This window comes from Elephas maximus, chromosome 17, assembly GCF_024166365.1.
Source record: "Elephas maximus indicus isolate mEleMax1 chromosome 17, mEleMax1 primary haplotype, whole genome shotgun sequence".
Lineage (NCBI taxonomy): Eukaryota > Metazoa > Chordata > Mammalia > Proboscidea > Elephantidae > Elephas > Elephas maximus.
The window spans coordinates 32134031-32156950 of NC_064835.1; the positions used below are offsets into that span (position 1 = coordinate 32134031).

Here is a 22920-nt window from a genome sequence, read left to right on the forward strand (position 1 = left end):
CACTTTCACGAGCAATAAAAAAGTATTCCTAACACTTGTACAAAGATTTCCACTTTCCAAAGTACTTTTCCAAACTTTGACTCACCTTAACATGTCTGCATAAAGCAAAGACCCGTTTAAGGGCTCTGCAGTCACTGCCTGCTCCTCAGGTGGTAGAGGAGCTGGGTGGATATGGTCCATTCCCTTCTCCATGCCCTAGCACTGTGTCTGAAATGAGGAGGGGCCGTACCGGGGTGCAAGAGTCAGGGAACTCCCATATCAGATCGGCGGCACTGCTGGGAGGAGATGGCTACCAGGCATGGTGCAGAGAACAAAAGTCACCAACATTTGGGCCACCCCTCACATGCCTAACAAGCCTGACCTTCATTCGGGCTAGCAACAAGAAGGAAATCCAGTTCAAGTCTAACGACATGTATAACATCTGGAACTCAACAAGACAGTGAACCCTCATGGGCTACTAGCACTTATCTATACTCAATATGTGCACAGGAACAATATGCTGAATTAATTGATTTGTCACAATTGAGTTTTTTCTTCTACATCTCACGCAAAGTCTAGCACTCATTTCTTTAATTAATATGTTTGGCTCCATTATGTTTTCACAGATCGCCTCCCACCAAGATCAGGATGAACACAGCTACCTCACTAAAAGCAGAAAAAGTACAAGGTAACTTCACCCAAAATCATACCATGTGTTAGAGCTGGGAGGCAGCACAGAGGACTTCTGTTTTCTGGGCTATTGTTCTCGGCACCATGTGAGGTGCATGAAAAGTTAAATCCTCAATTATGACGAAGAAACACGGTGAGATGCTTTAAAAAATGTTTTTTAATTCGAATGACTATGTCCATCATCTTCGAGTTCTTTGATAGTTACCCTCCCCCTTTGCCTCAACTCAATCAATGTTTTATTCCCTTTTCTGTGTTTGGCGTGAAAACAAGTCCTCAAGGGGTGTAAACAGTTTACGCTAGGCTGTTGAACAAAAGGTCTGCAGTTCAAATCCACCCAGTGGGGCCACAGAAGGAAAGCTGGAGATCCATTTCTATAACATTACAGCCACTGAAAACCCAATGGGATACAGTTCTACTCTGACACGTGTGGGGTCGCTGTCAGTTGGAACTGGCTTGATGGCAACAGGTTTTTGGAGAGAAAAAAAAAAAGGAAAAAGCAAGATAGAACAAAAAAGAAAGAATACCTATTAAACAATCTGTCCAAGAAAAAGGGTGACATCACACGTAACTCACAGTTCCAGACGTCCTGGGTGTGTGCTTAAAGGCGCATTTGATGCTCTGATCTGTTTGGCTCTGCCTTCAGACTGCAGAGAAGCCCCTTAGGCAGCATTTTAGCGTTGGTTATCTTGATGACAGTTTCATGTCCCTAATTCGTATCGCACACTCATTCTTAGTTCGCAGAATTTCCAACTTATCCCTTCCCTCTTCTCCTTAGTAAGAGCTCCAAGAAACTGGTACAGTCTGGGAAAGATTCCTCAAGTCTTGGATAATCCTTGTCATGGTACTATGGCCATCTTAGCCAAAACCCTTTCAGTCATTCTTGCAGACTATTAGCTCTGCAGGCTTCATTACTTGCCCCCGTTTAGAAAACCCAATAACTAACACAGTTAACACTTCCAGAGGAGTTCACATCTAGGTGGAGACCAGGCTTTAGCCACTTGTAGAAAGACTTCTCAGTGTGTCTGTGGATCCTTACCAGAATCTCACCCATTGATAGTTGACCCTGAATCATAAACTTCACAGCTTTCTTTGAACAAAACTCAATCTTTAGAACTTAAGTCAGTTCATTTAACTTCAGTATCCACTAAACTGCCCTAGCTAGCTGTATTTTCAGTATCCCCGGCCTAGATGCTAAGAGAGATTCATGAAAGCTGTAACTGGGGAATTATCATTGAGAATGTTGATGGTGGTGATGGTGGCAACTGCGCTAGGGAGAAGAAAGGAATATACTTAACAAAGAGAGAAACTAAGTGGAAGATTTGTTATTAGAAGTGAGGGTGGAAGAGCTATAGAAGGGCTGACTATTGCACTTGAGCGACTAACAGGACACTGTCTGCCCTGCACCGCAAGAACCGGAAGGGCACCATCATTCAGAGATACACTGCTGCCTCCCAAGTCCATGGAGTCATTGTAGAGCTACCTTGGCCTTTTCTTTCTCTTCCTAATTAAGAAGCACTTCCCCCTCCTTCATCAGTATATCCAACTAAGGTGTAGCTCTTAAAATACCTAGAGAGCCAGCACTCTGTATATCCTGAGAGACTTAATATGCTTTCCCTCATTCCAGACGTCTTTAATGGAAATGGGTAAATTTTCCAGTAATCTGCTGTTCACAGTTGGAAAAGAATTTCCTCGAAAAGTAGCAAGTACCCACATACTAGAGATACTCGAGCAAACATCACAGGCATGTTGTCGACAGAATAGAGTAGGTGATCTTAAGGTCTTTTCCTGGCGTATGGTTCTATGAAATGTGAGTCCTGTTTCATATAGAGACTTTGTCGCTCCCCAAAACATAAACATAACTCTTGAGTACTTACTTCATTCAATGAGCTGCACTAGAGGCTGGGTGGAATGCAACAAAAAGGCACATTCCTTCACTTTGAAGGGAGAATAATTTGTCTAAGCATTTGAATTGTTTTCTAAGGGCAGCTGGTTCTCCTAGAGAAAAACAAGGCTGCCCTAAATGCAAGAATAAGGGTCTAGCACACGCTAAAGATCAGACAGCTCAGAAGAAACACAGCTTCTGTTGTTTGTCTTCAGCCAGGTCAGTTCGTAACCCACACAGAGTCCCCAAAAAGTAGCCCGTCTAGGGTGGAGGAAATTTAAGCCAATAGAGGCCAAGCTCACATCTGAATGATCAAAGCTTAAAGTAAGTTCCACTCACAACACACTTTCTGATTTTTAGAAGATGCTACAGCTTTACAGAAAGAATCTGATAGTTAACACTTCAATACTTCATGGATATTTCTGATCTACTCTTCAAATGTTTCCAAATTTACGCAACATATATGCCACACCCCATTTGGAGAATGAATTGGTTTGCTCTACTACTAGATTTTCAATGAGAAGCCAAGCTCTCAACCTACATCCTCCTTTCTCTAGGATCTTCCTTCACGCACCACTACCACTGCTTTTGTTCCTTCAGTCTGAGATCTTTACTCTAAATAGGATATTACAGCTCAGTAAGGAAAACAGGTTTCCTACGTAGGGCAGGATGGATCTAGACAGAGATTAGGGTGACGAAGGACACTTTGCTGACATTTGAACAGCAGGCCTAATAAGTACTATACTATAGAAGGACTTAGAGTCTAAGACATTCTTAGGCCTTTGAAAGAGGCTGCTGTGTTTTATGTTTAGAAATACCGGCCAAGAGCAGGCCAGGAAAAGTCCCCTGACACTAGGCCACTGGGCAGAGTTTCCAGGGGCACCAAATTATGACAGTTCCCTTTCCCCAGATATGGGAAAATATAAAAAATCTAGGTTTTTCCTACCACTCTTAGAAATGGCCCCTGGGAGCAGAATACTACTATTCTATTGGCTATTCCCAAGCAGAATGGCTAAAGAAATTGCACTGACTTCTTTGAGTCTCCTTCTCGCCATAGTCCCTGGGTATATGCACACAGAAACATGCACACCCACCGAGGCTGCCTAGGTAGCTGTAGGGTGCCTACCTGTGTAGCCAGCCAGAGCAGCAGCAGGAATGACAGGCTTGTCCTTGTTGAGGTCAGCACGGTCACGCACATAGTCCTTGAAGGTGCCCTTGGGCTTGTGGTTGGGCAGGGCAGCTGGATAGTCCTCTGAGTCGAAGCTGTCATAGGAGGGGACACGCTGCAGGCTGTTGAAAGATGACTGGCTGCTCCAGGACTGGGTCAGGCGGTCACAACTATCGTAGCTCTCTATGCTCTCAAAAGAGTCCTGGCCCCCGAGTTTACCTAGAGGTAAAGGAGGAGGTAGGAAGAGGACAGGGGAGGAGGGATTGGGAAAAACAACAGCTGTAAAAACCCTCTTATCAGAGGACAGACTGCTAATCAGATCCACAGGAGGGATGGAAGAAGGGAGGGGGCCAGAGGGAATGGAAGCTTCAGGGCTGTGGGTTTGCTCTGGGGAAAGCAGCTGCCCTGGGCCACAATATGAGGGTCCACTCCCACTCTGTGCCCTGTTTTCCAGCTCTGAGTTCAGAGATTCACAGTTGAATACAGCTCATATCTGTCAGGAACAGACAGGAAAATTTAGGACCTCAAGAATTCTAAAGCCAGACATCAAAAAGCTGAGAAGCACACACGTTATTATGGAATTTCTGGCTAATATTTTAGACCCAGTGAAAACTGGAAGAAATCAGAGCAGCGTTAGGCTGAATTCCCTATTCCAACTCAAGCCAATGAGGTGATTTCAAAAGGCCCAATTGGGCAAAATGTTTTGGTCATAAGAAAAAAATTCCATTAGACTAAGAGCAGACTGACCTTCCTTGGCCTTGGAACTAAAGTGTTATTTTTTTAGCATTTTTCCCAAATACTATTTTAAAATGAGATATAAGCCCTGCCTCTATTCCTTCTCAAGTAGAGAAAAAAGTTACAAAATATGTTATCCAGGTGATAAAAAAAAATACTGTCGCTTTTCTAAACAGAAATCTTTATTCTTTGTCCTGTCCATGTACAACGCTGGACTTGAAAATAAACTTCTTTGGAGAATGGCAGGTGATAAAAAACAAGAGTCAAGTAAAGGGTTAACGTCCAAGGCAATGTCAGAAACTCTTCACTCTGTGAGTTGCTTTAAGTCATTCTTAGCTGACCACAGGATCACGCAAGTTCATTAATTTCCCAAACCAGGTTATAAACAGCTGCTGCGATTGCACAATAGCTCCTGGAGAAATTTCCATTGGCAAAACTGCCCATTAAAAAGGAGGCTAACACAAAATTCTAGAGGAAAATAAATGCATCTAAGAGCCGAAACGTTTCACAGGAATGTTTTCCATGTTCTACTTTTAGATGCCTTTCAGGCAACCTAAGTTAAATCATGAGACTAGACGACCACCTCAATTCATTACAAGTCAGGAGACTAAATGAAGTGACCAAGTTTGTGTAGAAATGCCTGTAAGTCAACTCTCAGTGGTTCATGGGTGGCTGGTCTACTATAAATTTCAAATCCCAGAGTAAGGCTGGCCTGTCCATCCTCAGACTGGTGAGCTTCCAGTGTATTCTCCCCTACGTAACGATGGGGATTTGCTCAAAACGATGAAAGTCAAGTATGAACAGGTGCCCAAATATGCAGCAATTAGGAAATTGTCCCTAAATAAGAAGATAATCCCAAATAAAATGAATTCCATTGTTTGTTTTTTTTTTTAAATAATCCACTGTTTCAGATTTTCTGGACCTCTTGGCCCCTCCATCACTGGTTGTAACAGAAAGGTGGCTGTTTAAAAGCTTCATCTCATTCCTTCTTCGAATCATCCATTTGAAGGAAGGTCATCTCCAGAAGCATATGGAAGAGCTTCACGGAGTTATGAGCCTCGCCTATGCAGTCCATGGGTCACATGTGCAACTCTTTCTTGTGATTAAAAATGAAGGAACTGTCCTTTCCAGAAATTCACATTCAATGACTCAGGAAAACAGCCCACAAGAAGAATGTCATAGCCTCTTTTTAACAGCACAGGAAATTTTGTGGCATCTCATAAAAAGGTGTTTGCTCATACCAGCTATTGATCTTAACAGTCATTCAATTTCTCTACAAAGCAAACATGCCAAAAGCCTAAGAGAGAAGATTTATATTTTCATGAAGAACACCCCACCAGGTCATTGATATTTAGGCAGTTGTTATACTGGAGCCTCTCTGAAAGAATTCTCTCTCTATAAGCCGTTTTTATTTTTGGAGGCATGGAGACCAGAATTTCCACAAGCAAGACTGCTGAGTTTCCAAGGAGTCCCAATAAGCAAGAACACTGAACTAGGCCATAACTCCTCTCTGGCAACCCCTCAAACATAAGCCAAATGCAAGTCTGTTGAGAGTTGCGGTTTAGAGCAGCAGGCTGCTTTCATTTTAGCTCTATTTCACAATCCTGGAGCTGGGAACCTTCATTTATGGGTATTTTCTCCCAAAAAATGGGTTGAATCCAACTGGATTAGACACTTGGTTATGCTACTGTGTTCATGCAGGGCAGCATGTATCCTCTAAGACGTCCAATGACCAACTTTTCTGAGAAATGCCTCAGCAAGATCTTTCCAAAGCCATCTGGCTCTGGCGAGCAGACCTCCAGCACTCAAAGCAATAGATGGGGTAGCCTCACACTCACTCGCTGAGCAACCAGCACAAAGACAGCTCTTAGAGTTCAAGTAAGCGGGATACAGAGGCACGTTGTGTGCTATAATGCACTATATGAACACTATGGTTATTATTAGTAATCATCAGCCAACAGTAATGCTTTCAGTCTAGACAAATCAGACCATCTCAGATTCAATCGGCCCTTGGAATAGGTCCTGTTTACAGCACTCCCAACATGCAAAAAGCAGCCCTGCACAAAATGGTCCTTCCCTGTGTGGCCTGAAACTTGGAATGAGAAAGGAGGAGTGAAGCCAGAGAGAATTGCCTCAATGTCCCTTTGTAAGGGTCACTGTTTGGTCTACAGTCATTAGTTGGGGGCTGACAGGACGGTGAGGACCAAAGACATGAACCAAGAGAAAGAAGAAGAGACAATGACCAACTGCAAAAAAAAAAAAAAAAAAAAAATCAAAGCCAGGCATAATTTACGAACACGGTGAGAGTGAATTTACCCAAAGTTAGAACCGGGCTGAGACCAAACCCGCGGCCCTGGTGGTACAACAATTAAGAGCTCAGCTGCTCACAAAAGGTTGGTGGTTCAAATCCACCCAACGGCTCCTAGGGAGAAAGACCTGGCGATCTGCTCCCATAAGGATTACAGCCTAGAAAATCCTATAGAACAAGTCTACTCTGTCATATGGACTCACTATGAGTTAAAAATCCACTTGATGGCACCAATAACAACACACATACATATGTATATATAAACCCCCACAAGAAAGAATGTCTTTTAAATGCTCTGACCATCCTGAGAAAAAAGATACTCAGGTACAAACACATGTGTATATGTATTTAAATAGACATACGCCCAAATATTAAAAAAAGAGAGTCAGAAAGAGGAAGGTGGGGCTGGCCCCACCCATTCCCTTCTGTATGAAACCCAAACACCCTGGGGCCCTGAGAGAGAAGATAACAAGTTCTGATTTTGACGGGGACCTTCCCTATGCAGGGCCTGCTGGGAGGAAGTGTGAGCCTGAACACTTGAAAAGGTGACAATGTGTAGGGCCCATAATGCCTGGGGGAGGGGGGTGATTCTTCAAAGTAAAAATGCCTTTGGGGTCCTCTGTGAAAGCCTCAGAAGAGACATCAGGGTCAGCCTGTGAGCAGAACTAAGAGGCCAACCCATGCCTGTCCGGTATTCCCTTACTAAGGGCTTCTGAGTGCCACTTTGATCAGCTTTCTTCTTTTCTGTTTGTTATTCGTTCCCATTTATCCACCTGAAAAGTCATCTTTTTCAACTTCTTAGAAACCGGCGGGTTCTTCCTGAAGGCACAAATCCCTCCCTCTGATACTGTACTTTTCTCAGAAACAAAACAATCTGCACACTTTCCTAGGTGTGCTGTTTGCTTCAGTGTCTAAGGCCTGATCCTAAAAACGGGGTCTATTTGTTTACCTCTTTCTGCCTATGTCAGCTGGCTCTACTTTGCAACATTTTACTTTGCCATCAGTGAAAAATTTTATCATTATCATCATAGTCATGTCAATAACATTTTCTTCTTTTGGAAGCTCTGGTCACCTATTTCTCTGGTCCTTTAGCTAAATACACACTTTCACCACACTGCTGATGACTGTTTCCAAATGAACCATTGGTTAACCATCTTGTATCTTCCCAAACCAAAGAAGTCACAGAAGGCTAAGGCTCCCGGGCTGAGCAGCAGAGGTCCTGCCAGGTCCCCGGCCGGGATGTGCACTGTGACTGCAGATGATTGGGAGGCATGCGAAGTTGAGTGATGTTCCCAAAGGTCACCCGCGCCATTTTTACTTAACTGCGTCCTCCTCGAGCAAGATCCTCTCGAAGAAAATAAAACATACCTCAAAAAAACCACTACATCCAGCTACAGTTACTATTTGGGTAAAATATCTTACCCAAAAAAAGAAACCTGATTGTTTCTCCTGCCAAACTTCAAAGCCACCATGAACCCATTGTTTCTGTCATTATGATGGACTTGGCTACAAGTCCATGATGGAAAGTTCGTAATACGTACACAGTCTAAGACACACACAAAAAAAAAAGCAAGCTGAAAAGAAGCAATGTACAGGGCCAGTACATAAGAAAACCTGGGATCTAGAAAACTCACCAAGTTAGGTAATTCTTGGGAACTCAAGAGCTTTTAGAGATGAAATCTAACCTACCACGACTGGTCCTCCCCACACACATGTTGTCTGAGGTGACGACTTCTTGTTTGATGGCAAAGTAGTCAGTCTGCAAGGTGTCTGTCTGGAGAGGGTCCCGGAGAATGACTGAAGGGTAGTCATTTTCATACTTGAGGGACAGGAGCTCCTCGGAACTGATGGGATGGAGTGTCTGGTAGGACTCTGTGATGAAGCTGGGCTCAGAGAACTCCGACGGAGGGACGCACTGGGCGTGCTCGATACCATAGCCTGGAAACAGAGAGGGTTTGCAGCTGGAGAGGGGAGAGCTTTCTATTAAAGCCAGCAGTTCTTCACCCCCACGATGTGGAACAGGCTGGCTACCTTAGAGAATAAGAGGAAAATATTTACATCAGAAGAGCCTCGATCGCTAACTTCACTCTACTACCTAATAACTATGGTCCTTGGCAAGTTAATTCCCTTTTCTGCCTTTTCAGCTATAAATAGGGAGGATAGCAACCTTCCTCCTAGTGCTGTGGTGAAGATCAAATGAGAATATACGCACCATTGCTGGCACATAATAAACTCTTGATGCATGGGAGTTAATTACTGTTGTTGGATTAAAGTAAAATAAAAATGAATCTTTTTAAGACAACCTTTCTAGCCTATCAGATAAGAACTGTTCTACACTAATTCTCTTCCTCTGGTCACCTCTCCAACAGGCTTTTGTTGTTGTCATTGTTGTTAGCTGCTGCCGAGTCGGCTCCCAAATCATGGCAGCCCCACGCACAAAGGAACCGGAAGATTTTCATTGTTGAAAGTACATCGCCAGGCCTTTCTTCCTCCAATATACTTTAGGAATCTCACACTAGGAAGGAGAAGGCTTAGTGTCTGCAACAGAGTTTAACACTTCCTGGCACACTCTTGAGGATGAGTGTCAGAGAAACTATCATCAAGAAAACCCTATGGGGCAGTTCTACTCTGTCACTTGGGGTCACTATGAGTCAGAATTGATGACGGCAACAGGTACTCTTATTCCCACAGGTAAAAAAAGGAAAGAACAAAAGCCAAGATCAAATCCCTAATCCAACCTTCTGGTGGCCACCATCGTGCACAAGATCATGTAAGATTTAGGGGTTTAAAAGTAAGTTTAGGGTCATGTGGTATTCTCTTACAGCAGATGTACTGGGTGACTGGTACGTGGAAGATGTCAGAGAGCTCTGTTGTTACTGGGTGCTGTTGAGTGGATTCCACCTCATAGTGACCCCATGTGGCAGAGCAGATCTGCCCCATATGGTTTCCTTGGTTATAATCTTTACAGAGACAGATCGCCAGGTCTTTCTCACGTGGCACAGCTGTGTGGTTTCGAAATGCCAACCTTTCAGTTAGCAGTCGAGTGTTTACCCATTGTACCACCAGGGTACCTTATCTGAGAGTTAGAGTGGGAACCTGCTGGTTAATAAAACATATAAATGGTTGAAAGCTTACGCCTTTGTAGCAAATAACAAAATAAATAACAAAGAGGATTCTGTATTTCAGCAATTATTATTTTCTGTGGAATTACCATGAAGGAGCCTGAGGCCAGCTGGCACAGGGACCCCTCTGTAGGTTCCCCTTACCCTGAGCAAGGTGAGGAAAGTGGTGTGGAGGATGAACTTACTAATAAAGTAATCCGAGGTATAACGGGACTCTGGATAGGTGGGGTTCACTCCATTAACCTGATACGGCTTCACATCCTCTGCAACAGACAGGGCAAGGAACGAACAAAAGGTCAACACACGAGTAACAAGGATCCTGGATACAGGGAGCACAATGACCCCGCCTCTGAGAAGAGCCACATGCTCTTGAACTGAGCTTGGAGTCTGAGTCTGCCCTGACTGGGGCCTTGTCTAAGGATGAGATCACAAAGGGAAGGCTAAGCGCATGGTTTCGGTTGCTACAAAATGGGATTTAATATCTTGGAAAGGGGATCAGTGAGTAATCTCTAAAGGCTGAGAAGGCATTTGGCCTCTCCTTCTAGATGAGTCTGTGTTGTATGTGTGTGGACCACACCAGAATCAAAGGCCAGACGACATCTCCAGCGTTACCAAGATCAGTCCCCAACCTTCAAGCTTATCAATTCCAACAACTTTTCGGAATATATTGTAGTCTTTAGACACTTAGGGAAACCCTGGTGGCACAGTGGTTAAGTCCTACGGCTGCTAACCAGAAGGTCGGCAGTTCAAATCCACCAGGTGCTCCTTGGAACCCCTATGGGGCAGTTCTACTCTGTCCCATAGGGTCACTATGAGTCAGAATCGACTCGACGGCCATGGGTTTGGTTTTTTTTCGGTTAGACAGAGTTTCTCCCCTCCTTTTCTTCTAACAAATGATTTTTGTTGTTGTTGTTTTTTAACTGCACTCAGGTTTCAAGTTCAGGCCCAGGCAAGAAGCAGGACACCAGGCAGGTGACTCCATTTGATGAAATATGACTGGGTCCATATACAGGGAGAGGAAAACAATGTAACCAAACTGCTGCCCAGATACCAGCTTCCCTGGGAATGAGAGAGGAACATCTGTAAAGGGTAACTAAGGATAGAAAGGCTCTCCACTGGGCTCTGAGGACCTTTGGGATTCTCTATTAGTCTAGAATCCAATGGTGTGGTCTCTGATTCTTGTTTGGAGTGCTCTGATTGCATTTCACTCTAAGAATCAGACATAAAGAGAGAGTGTTGGTTTGGGTTTTTTCCCCCAGGTACTTGATAGCTGGTTGGGAGAAGAGACTGCAGAGAAAACAAGTTTATGCCTGCAGAGAAAAACAGTTTCCAGTTGAGATAAAATGATTAAACTTTGCTTTAACAGCTTATCAGATGGAAACATCCCCTGTACCTTTGGCCTTCCACCACGCCCCAAGCAGCTATGTTCTTTTGGTAATGAGCTGTTCTCGTTTAATTTCAGAACAAAAGCCAGAGCCTCAGTACAAACACCTTGGTCAGCCCTTCAAAGATCTGGAGAGGGACGATTCTTACTGCCTCTCTCAATAGGAGACTGGGTGGGGTGATAGAACTTTTGTTCTCAAACATACTGAGTCCACTTCTCCTAAATTACTCCTCTGCAGTCAGGTTGGCCAAACTGGACTTAGCGGCCCAGAGGCTCCCCATGAGGCCATATTATCTTACGAAGAACATGGGACAGGAGGTTAAGTAAAAAAAGAAGCCCCAAGTTTAAGGAAATGAGTGATCTTGAGGAAATCACCTAACCCGAGCCTCATTTTACAGATGAGGACAATAATAGAACTTGCCCGTCCTATCTCATGGGGTTGTTTTGAGAATCAAAAGAGAAAATGTATGTTCAAGCTCTTGGGAAACAAGGACATGCTATGTAGGTATTATCGGTAACTATGATCAGAGACCTGCCTCAACACTCCAGAACACCAGGGAGCTCCATTTTGATAAAGACGGGGAAACATTGTATTAGCAGAATATATCTGGGTGACACAGTCTGGTGGAATCGGCTGTTGTGCTTGTAAGTCAACCGTTAAATCAGATAGCTTATGAGCCTGCCATGTCTCTCCCCTCTATAAGCAGGTCGCTGGTGTCAACACGTGCGTGTGGGTGTAGGTACAGTTCCACGGAGAACATGCTGGAGCTTCAGGGAGCCAGTGCGGCTGCCCGCCCACTGGTCCCCTGCCATCACAGTCACAGGTTCACCTATTCCTTCACTGGGCTTGTTTATTTTTCAACAGAAGCTGGAGAGAAGGGATAAAGATAATACTTCTGTGCCCAGAGCAATCTAATTTGGGTCCCTCTTGGGGATCGCAGAGTGGAAAATATTCTTAAACAAAGGAAGGTATTGTATGGAATAAAAGTGCTAATCCTGAGCTTTGCTCCCTTTTCCCCAGCATCTGTGCCAAGGGCTGGAGCTGGTGACCACAGGGAAGGGATGGGCCTGGGTTAGAGAGGGCAGCGGGCTTCTAGGCTTACAGTCAGCTGGAGGGCACTGCTGACTGCTGGTAACTGAAATTTATTTTAAGAAGAAATTCAGAAAAATAAGCACGCAAACACCCAAGTTTGCCGCCTGCTGCTGTTTCTGTCTTCAGCCAGGGCTGTGGTACATGAGTCACTTGGTCCAAAAAGGTTGGAAGAGCCTGGTAGAGGAGACCATATCATTGCAAGGTTGCAACATGGTGTCCTGACATAACCCCACCGTTGCTGCTCCAGATGTAAAAAGGGTACCGCACTCCTAGACTTTCAAGTCAGTGGAGGGCAAAAAAGCCTATCTAATTTATCAGCTCCAAGAGGCTGAGCCTTCTTGCAAATGTGACCAGGTATGACCACGGCCACAGATCAAAGGTGTATGCATTAAGACTGTCAGGAAAACAAGCCATCTTAGGGCTGGCTATGGGCACTGCTGCTTCAAACAGGGCATGGGTCTGAAATAAGGACTGGGACCAGAACTTTGCAGACCAAGAAGACTTAGGAGTCCAGTCTTGCTAAAGATTTAAAATCACGGTGTGACCCTGAACCCCCAGTACACAGAAGAAAAAGAAATGAACATTTTTTGAGCACGTGCTAAATGCCAGGTACTGTACTAGGCATTTCTCTGTACAGTGGGAGAGGACCCCCGCTCCCTACCTCCTCTCACAGCCACCCCCCACCTCACCTTGTTTGCATACATTTACCTTTCTGCAGGATCTCTAAATGCTCCCATAAGATGTCCCCAACAAAGTCTGGGGCCAGCTCAAGAAAGCAGTCTTTTCCTAGGGCACAGAGGGCCGCTCCGTTCATGCAGAACTTCTGAAAGTCCACACCCTTCAGGCTGAACTCATTCACAGCCCACATCACCCAGTCCCGAACGTGGGTCTCTGTCCACTGCCGGGGATCTGAGGGGAGAGATCAAGTGAAGATCCAGCAGGTCAGCTCTGAACTCTTACCTGAGCCTCAGGGCAGCACTGCTGAGGCTGAGCGTTACTCTTGGTTCACAGAATTAGGAAACACCCACGTGTACATAAATGCCACTGGGCACCTTCCATAACCTTCCTCCCCACCTTCAATCCTCACCTTCAACCTTCACCTTCTCTATTTTGCCAGCTGAGATTACGATAGCTAACCAAAGCAACACTCAAGTATTCTCTTCCCTCCATTCGGACTCCCAAGGATCTCCTCCCTCACTGCCTTATTCCCCTTAGATTTACAGATTTTTAAAGCCCTGAGCCAGAGAAAGAATGGTTTCTCTAACAGCAGTAATAACAAAGGAAAGTGTCTTCTGGAGATGTCACCCTGCCTTGCCCCCGCTCTTAACTATTACACTTACGACCATGACTCTTAATGACTTTTATCTTTGCCAATTATGTTTAGTAATAACCATAGCAATTAGTAATCTTAAGTCACTGAAATGGTACTTAGTAACAACAACGTTATTAGGTGCCTGTATTACACCAGATTTCCTACACAGTATATACAAATCACAGGTCCTGCTTTCAGCACTGCTGGAGAACAATGCATAGTCTCCAGGAATGGCCCCGGATTTTACATGGCTACACCAACCCATGACCCTTAAAGAATTTGGGATGATGGCAGGCTGTGATGTACACAGCACACCTGCCCTCAAAGTTATCCCCTTCAATTTGATAGACTGCTTTATGAGATGTTAAAGAATCCAGTCGTCAGAAGTCACTTTACTCCTCCTTGTGATCCTCAGAGGATGGGCACTGCTGTCAGCTGAGGTCTGTGGTCAAGCAGCACACATGGGAAAATATGTGTAGACACATTCACGGAATCTATCTAAGGCTTTGGTTTGACCAGGCTGGGGCAGTAGAACAGGCCCCACCTAAAGGCAATATTATTCTTACTCAATAGAGAACTGCTCTTTTTGTTCTCAGATTGTTCATAAAGTAGTCCTTGGTAGAAGCTTAAGTGCTCTCTAGTCATTTCTCCTTTCTGACAAATCTAGTCCCCTTACAGTACTGAATAAACTGTTTCAGATTCTCAAGTATAAACACATTGTATGTAAAATAGAAAGGAAACACGAACACATTCCAAGAACTCCAGGTCACTGAACTACTTCCAGGTAAGTTCAATGGTGGCCCAGGGTGATGCGCTAAGACAGTGCTTCCTAAACTTGTTTCTCAAACTTGGAATCACTTGAGGAGCTTGAATAGGTAGATACTGATGCCACCAGAGATTGTGATTTAATTGGTCTGGGAGAGGGCCTAGGCTGTGGAATTTTTTAAAGATCATGAGGTGATTCTAATGTGCAGACAAGTTGGGAACCACTGCCACGACCAAGATGGTGGGGACAAACCTAGGAGATGGAGGAACCTTAGCATGTGAGTCTATGATTGTTCTAACAGATGCCTGTAACTATCCGTAGCTCCTGATTGAAGTGTGGTTGCTAATGATGGCTACCTAACACCACAGGAGAGAAAACAGGCCCTTCCCCAGGGTCCAGCCCCAGCCTCTCTCTTCCCAAGTATCCAAGCATACCTTTTGGAATTCCCAGTCGTTGCTGTTCTTTAGTGAAACCGCTAAAAGTAGCTTTCAGTGCTTGAGACATCATTTCTTTGCTGCTTGGAGTTAACAGTGGGACATCTGCACACTCCATATCTACAAGAAAAATAACGAAGGGTAAATAGATAATTAGCCACCCAGAAAACACAACGGGGCATAGAAGGGCTGCAGAAGAAAGCAAGCTGAGAAACAACCACGCTAACCATCGTACCAGAGCAGGTAAAATCTGGGGGGGATTTCCACAATGTGATAGGGCCCTGAAAAAACCCTGACTCTTGCCTACAGTGCCCCACATCCCTGCAAAACAAAATACATTCATTCTTTCTCTACAGCTCGGCTAGTTTACCCATAGTCTCTGCTTATCTTTTGTACTCACTGGGAGTGCTAGGCACTGCCAATTATCTATGACAAGGAAATACCGATGTTCATTCATTCAATAAATAATTATTCAGCACTTGCTATATACGGGAATGAGAGAAACAGGGTGAAGAAGACAGAAATGGTCCCTACATCATTATTTTTGCAGGGGATTCAGTATTAACAACTATCTACACAGTTCACAGTTAAACGGAAACCCTGGGGGTATAGTGGTTAAGTGCTACGGCTGCAAACCAAAGGGTTGGCAGTTCGAATCTGCCAGTTGCTCACTGGCAACTCTATGGGGCACTTCTACTCATAGCCGGAATGACTCGAGGGCACTGGGTTTGGTTTTTTGGTGGTTTTACACGGCTAAACATTCATACAATGTCAGTAAGGGCTTCAAAGAAAAAGCCTAAGACTTAAGGTGAACATATAATAGGCACTCTAGCAAGTCCAGAAGAGTTAGGAGAGGTCTCCCTTAAGAGGAAGAAAAGAATAGGCCAGCAGTTCTCAAAGTGGGGTCCCCGGAACAGTCAGTCCCATTAGGCATTTCCTGGAAATTGTTTTAAATGCAAATCCTCAGGCTCCTCCCCAGGCCTCCTGAATCAGTAACTCTGGGGGTGGGGCCTAGCAATCTGTGCTTTAACACAGAATCCAGATGACTGTGATGTCCGTTAAGGTTAAAGGTCATGTCGAGCACAACTTCCCACATGAGCTTTTGGCAGCAATAAACTTTAATACAGTGATTTCCAGGAGCCACCTTCCTCACTCATCCTTGCTATCCTAGACAGAAGGAAGAGCGTAAATAAATGAAGGTCATACACAAGGGGAGGCCTGCTAAGTTTTAGCACCAAAAGGTCAGTGCGGCTGGAGCATGTGATCAAGGACAACAGTTGCTTGAGGTGAAGTTGAAGAGGTAAGCAGGACACCCATGAAGGAATGTACGAGTCTATCCTAACTGAAATAAAAAGCTCCCGAGAGTTTGCAGAGTAATGACACAACCATGTTTTGTTCTAAGGAGGTGGCCTTAGCTGTTCTGTAAAGGATGGTTTAGGAGGAAAGGATGGATAGATGTAGGAAGACGCGTCAAGAAGTTCTTACATAGTCCTGGTGAGAGATGATCGTGGCCTGAACTAAAAAGGTGGCAGTGGAGATCATACAAGTGGATATATCTGAGGTGTGTACAGGAGGGAAAATCAGTAAGACTTGATTGGATGGGTGCGTAGTCAGTGAAGAGGAACAGGGTATAAAATCTGCAGATCAGCGAACATTCCATCATTTGCTGTGCCATGTGCGTCCTGGTCTCTGTTCTGTCCAAGTCCTCCTGTGCTTGTATACCATGTTCAAACAGAAGCACATAAACGGGGCTGAAGCTAAATATCTGAATTCACCTGGAGCATAACTTCCCGCAAGAGGCTCATCGGTAAAGAAATAGCTTGAGAATTCCTACTGGCCTTTCTGTGATCTTTTGACAGCAATACGCTGTACTGCAGTGAATTCCAGAAGCTGCCTTCCTCACATTAAGTCTTCAAGTGTATCAGAGGAAACTGAGTTACAAAATGGCTGAGTTCCAGGACAGGCTACTGCAGAAGTTCCTCAATGAGCCATTTCTGTAAACTCTGGCTAGTTGAAAAATTCCCAGGACATACCTCATGTGTTACTGGCTGAACAAAATGTAAACATAAAAGGGAAAAGATGACAATTGATAGTCTCTGAAAAAAGGAACAAATAGATTGCCTCTGAGTGTCAAAATGTAGGGAAGTTAAATTGCAAGAAAGAAGGGCAGTCATCAGTACCCCTCCTGCGTGCCTTCAGCAGAGCTCTCAGGAAACTGCTCAGAGTCCAGACTCTGCCCTGGAAGACCAAGAGAGCTGCTGGGGCTGCCCTCCCAGGCCCTGCCACCAATGGGGACTCTGAAGTCCTCGGGAGTGGTGAGTATGGCTCACCCTGGGACACGCCAGCAAATGTAGTGGAAAAATCAACATGCATCCAGGAAGGTTGACAAAATGATGGAAAATCCCAGATTGTTAGGGGAAAAAAAAGGGGGGGGGATGTTGATTGCATAACACCCACCCCTTCGAACAATAGAGTAATCATCAGATGAGTCATGAAGAAACACATCAGTGCTCCCCCTTCCTCGCCACTCTACGTGCCCAAGGAAGAGCTGAGTGGCAGGTCTAGAAATGTCTCCCCCTTGGACTGGAAGTCGATTTTACCATAGCAAAGAGTACTCTTTAGTTAATGGGGGAATATTTAATTCACTAATCATTTGTTGATTGACTCAGGCATTCTGCCATGTGCTTGCTGCGTGAGTCAATCAAATGTTTAGTGAATCAAATTTTTCCAAATTTGAATCAACTTCCACCCCTTCACTCGTATCCAACACAAATCCCTGAACTTGAACTGTGTGGGTTTTGTTTTGTGTGTTTGCTCCCTCCATTAGATTTATAACTTGATGAAAAGGGCTGATGGCGGAAATTGGCCAGGACAACACATGTGGAAAATACAAGCCAGGCCAGATGGACAGGCAGTAGTTCTGCCGTGAACTGGAGCTGAGGGTCAGATGGGCTAGGAGGCTCCAGGCATCTTCTAAACACAGAAGTCAGGGTAGTTTGATGCCAGGGTAACATGAAGGCCAAGGATGAGGGCAGTAAGCCCTGAAAGAGGTTGCCCTGAGTTTGCTTCTTTTAACTCCACATGCTCTGATGATCTGGACGGTTCTGCTGAGCTAACAATTCTCCACACAGACTCCGCTTCCTATTGGGGATTCGGTATTTCCAGGTTCTCACTTGTTCTCTCCCAGGGAAGCAGCTGGGATTACTCTTGCCTGTCCACCTGAGTGCTGTCTCCAAATCCCAGTCCACATGCCATCAGCTGCACACAGGCCCCCTCTGTGTGCTGGGCTCTGCCTCTCTGGCTGGCGGACCCTGAAGTGTTGAACCTCAGATGATAGCCATCCAGGCACACTTGGGATGCCTATGTTTGGACTTGATGAACCCCGGAGAAAGCATTTTGCTGCCCTTGAACCCAAGGAACTTGATGGGGAAAGAAGAGCTTTACTCATTTTTCTAAAGTGCAGAATTTTGGGTTCAAGTAAAATAAACTTTTCTCCATAAGTGACTGAATGATTGGCCAGGGTTGTCTTTTTAAGTGGTGTGGGCATCCGCTTAAATCATCATGAATAATAACTTTCAAAAGTGGATATTAATATAAAATATTAAACTCTTAATCATGTAAAATACTAAGGCAAAAATTCCCTCTATAGTGCTTGCTTATGACTGTAGCAGTTCTGGTAATTACAGGAATCAATAACAATACTGAAATCATTCTACAGGTGGAGAGCCTGAGGTGGCTTAGCCAAAGCACACATCTCTCCATCACCCTTACCGCATTTACCTTATTACCTATTAAAATACTTTGGCATTAAACCAAAAAAATCAAACGTGTTGCCTTCGAGGCGATTCCAAGACATAGCAACCCTATAGGACAGAGCAGAGCTGCCCCATAGGGTTTCCAAAGACTGGCTGGTGGATTTGAACTGCTGACCTTTTGACTAGCAGCTGAGCTCTTAACCACTGTGCCACCAGGGCTCCATTTTTGCATTAGGTACTGGACCAAGTTTTCTAATTTTAGAAACAGGGTCTAGAAATTAATCAATACTGCCAGAGAAATTAACTAATTCTATGTTTTTTCTATGGAAAAACGCTGAAAGTATCTTTGTAATAATATTTATAGCACAGTAAATTCAAATACCACATGTGTCTTAAAATGCTGAGAACCTGACCTGGAGAAATACTATGCCAACAGAATGGAGACTCCGAACACAATCACTGGAAATTGAAAACATAAACGCATGAAACCATATTACGTTTCTTACCCACTAATTATTCCTTCAGGACCTGTATCTGAGTTAATGGGTCTAAGCATTACCCTAGGTTTCTGAGAGGAAGGCTGTGCAGAACCCAGTGAATAAATGCCCATCCCAAACTCCACCTCACCAAAGACTGCTCAGTATCTCGGCAGAAGTGAGGAGGTCGCTTTCCTGGAGCCAGCAGGGGCACAGTGAGCCAGTGGTGCTCTGAATGAAGGGAAACATCTGCTCATTTTTCATTGTGCCTAACCCCGAATGAAAGCTCATACCACCTCATGGATGCTGCAAGCGAGCTATAAAGCGAGGATTTCAGTTTACTTACACATGTAGCTCAAAATTAAATGCTGTTCAGTTTCCAAGAAACCTTCATGGAAGTTTTATTTTTGCCCCATTCTTCTGAGTTCTTTAAAACAGAATAATAACTTTCAAATTATTATCAACAATGTTACATGGAATCTAAGTCTGAGGTGGCCTTTGTTTATGGAGAAGTTGAAGACACATGGCCTTACTGACCTGACAAGTTTCTTTTCTCACCATTCTCAAATAAAAGACTGGGAAACCTTGGGACATCTCGGATCCTAAGGTAGATGTTGAGGGATGTAGCCAAGCACAAGAAATCCACGGTGTATGCTCCAGTCTTGGCTACTGTTGGGCCGGCCCTGACCCTCTTCTAATCTTGGTGGATGATGCTGAGAACACTAGCCATATTGATTGTATTGTCACGATCAATAGCAGCATGAAAGAAACACCTGCGCTTTACATCTTAACAGCTTGCCAAGACCTTTCACGTATACTATTCCACAATATTCTCTCACAACATGCAACTTCTGAGTGACCCAGGAAAGTAGTACGTGAGCCCCATTTTAAAGATGAGGAAGCCAAGACTCAGAGATATAAAGAGGTTGGCCTAAGGTCACAGGGCTAGAGTGGTCCCAGACAAAGCCCTCTAACTCTTGATCTTTCAACACTAGGTCTTCCAACTTTTAATCCAAAGTCTGTCTACTCTATTCCACTGCTGCTGCAAACAGGAACAGATCAGAGGCCCAAGAAAACTAAAATTTTGAGAGCAGAGAGAGAGGAAATAGGACTTTTATTTCTTAGTTTACTTGAGAATTAGATAAATTTGAGGAACTAATTAAAAACTTAAAATCCTTCCTGGATCCAAGAAACCCAGTTTCTTACGACTAACCCCTTAAGGACATAATTAAAAGCCATTTTACAGAAACTACTATAACTTTTTCCTTTCTGGGCACCAAAGGTAGTGAGTCTACTTTCCTTCCATACAAAGCAACACAGGTTAGAGGACCACCTGGTTTCCTTGCCTGTCTGTGTTCACTTCTCAATTACTGTGATGGGCAACTGTGCACATAAAAAAAGGTTAATTAATGACATAAAGGCTCATTGAAACCATATTTGTTAAAGTAAAAAGAAACCTTCTGGTTCATGGGGTAGGGCTGGGGGCACAATTATCCTAATGAAAAGTGGGAAATGCACTGGACTTGGCTGGGCTCATTGGTCAAAATATATGGGTTCTGACCTCAGTTTTGCCATTAACGTAACCACAATGGGCAAGTCACTCAGTTAATGCATTTCTAAAAGAGCACTGCTAATACGTAGTCCCTAAATTTTTTTTTTTTTAAAAGGAAGACAGAAGAAGTGATGTGTTCAAACTGTGGTGTGGGCGAAGAATATTGAATATACCATGAACTGCCAAAAGAACAAGCAAACCAGTCTTAGAAGAAATACAACCGGAATGCCTCTTAGAAGTGCAAATTGCGAGACTTTGGCCCGCTTACTTTGGACATGTCATCAGGAAAGCCCGATCACTGGAAATGGACATCATGTTTGGTAAAGTAGAGGGTCAGTGAAAATGAGGGAAAGCCTCAATGAGATGAACTGGCACAATAGCTGAAACGAACTGACTCAAACATAGCAATGATAACGTAGATGGCACAGGACCGGGCAGGGTTTTATTCTGTTATACATAAGGTCACTGTGAGTCAGAGCCAACTCTATGGCGACTAACCACCAAAACAACAACACATTCCATCACAAGTTTTAAATTTTTCATTACGGTCATTTTCAAACATATACAAAAGTAAAGAGACTCGTAAATGAACCCCTATTCAAAATTTATCAACATTACCAGTTTTATCTCACCCCCTGCCCCTCACTGAAGAGTTATTATAAAGCTAATTCCAAACAAGATGTCATCACACTCACAAATATTTTATTATCCCAAGGATATTTATGAGGTAAACTATCACAGCATGAAAGTTTCCAAGGGGTAAGTCAACTCAAGGCAAGAGAAAAAACGACTTCAAATTACTCTCCATAGTGTTTAATCCACTTGGACCACAGAACTTCTTTTAAAGCTGCGTAGAAGATTCTGTCATGACCTGAGAAGTGACAAAGTGCTCGGAGAGGGATCACTTCAAATTAGGATGATAAACCAATCCCTTTGACTCCATTTCCAACGAGTAGAAGACTGCAACGACGGCTCTTCCTAACCGCTTATGTCCTCACAAACTTCTAAGTCACCCATAACCTACTGCCATCCAGCTGATTCCAACTCATTTCAACCCCATGTGTTATAGAGTAGAACTGCTCCATACAGTTTTCTTCCCTGTAATCTTTATGAAAGCTTATCACCAGGCTTTTCTTCCACGGTGCCGCTGTGTGGGTTCAAACCACCAGTCTTTAGGTTAAGAGATGAGGGCAAATCATTTGCACAGCTCAGGGATTTTACAACTATAAGTAGGAAAGTATTCAAAAAAAGGCTGGGAATTCTCCTGCCAAGAAACCAGAGGACAGTTTGAAAGGTAAGACCACTACCAACCCACCTAGAACAAGTCCCCAAGCGGGAGATCAGGTGCTCTCTTTCAGACCATTACAAATAGAAAACAATGCTACAGCCAAGGTGACCGGTAACTTGGACTCTAGAATCGAGCGTCCCCAGAGAGTTATTATTGGCCTCTAGGAGGATTTACCCAGAAAAGATGCCAACGACCTAGAAGAAGAAAAGGGGCTCTCGGGAACAGTCTCTACTGCCCTCTCTCATTCACGGAAGGTAGGTGGGGAGTAGATGTGAATGACCGGTAAGGGGCTTCTTTCTCTCGTTGTTCGTTGCCCTTGAGTTGATTCCAACTCATGGCGACCCTGTGTGTGCAGAGCAGAACCGTTCCACAGAGATCTCAAGGCTGTGACCTTTCAGAAAGAGATCGCCAGGTCTGTTTTCAGAGGTGCCTCTGGGTGAGTTCAAACAGCCAACCTTTTGCCTAGTAGTTGAGTGCTTAACTGTTTGCAGCACCCAGGGATGCCTTACAGTCCCCGATTCTGAACCGGGGTGCTAGACTCAGGGTACTATTCCATAAGAGGTACTAGAAACCTGGCAGGCAAAACTTCTAACAGAGAGACTCGATAGAATCCTCAAAGACTCTTAATGAAGCAGATGCAATGAAGAGAAACACTGTCCCTCCTTGGCCCCTCGGCTCAGTCCTCATGAACCTAATGGTGTGCCGGAGCAATGGGAAGCAAGCAGGACTTCCGGTTCCAGCAAGAGCTATGGGAGAAATGTAACGGTCCCAGTGCCCTTGTGGGGCCCCCCATCCCAACCAACCAGTTCATCACTGTCCCAAATAATGGGATACCACAAGGCCCCAAATAAAGTCCTATCAGTTAGAGAAACAAAAAGACTGGGTTTGTGCTCTTCTCTTACTAACTAACCCCTCCAAGTCACCCATCAATAAAAAAATCACTGCAAAGTAGCACTGCCATCTAGTCAACTGATAC

At 44.2% G+C, this 22920-nt stretch overlaps 1 protein-coding gene across 2 annotated transcripts in view; it reads right to left on the reverse strand.

The window, feature by feature from the left end:
* ETS1 (ETS proto-oncogene 1, transcription factor) overlaps positions 1-22920 on the reverse strand; it is a 72910-nt gene that overhangs the window by 18990 nt on the left and 31000 nt on the right. The window contains exons 2-6 of one of the 2 annotated variants that reach the window (XM_049857669.1): positions 14874-14993; positions 13070-13270; positions 10070-10147; positions 8452-8700; positions 3678-3938 (exon numbers count right to left, since the gene is read on the reverse strand). In XM_049857669.1, the coding sequence (XP_049713626.1) occupies positions 3678-3938; positions 8452-8700; positions 10070-10147; positions 13070-13270; positions 14874-14993 (909 nt within the window). The remainder of the gene's footprint in view (positions 1-3677; positions 3939-8451; positions 8701-10069; positions 10148-13069; positions 13271-14873; positions 14994-22920) is intronic. The other variant, XM_049857670.1, reaches the window with a different exon arrangement.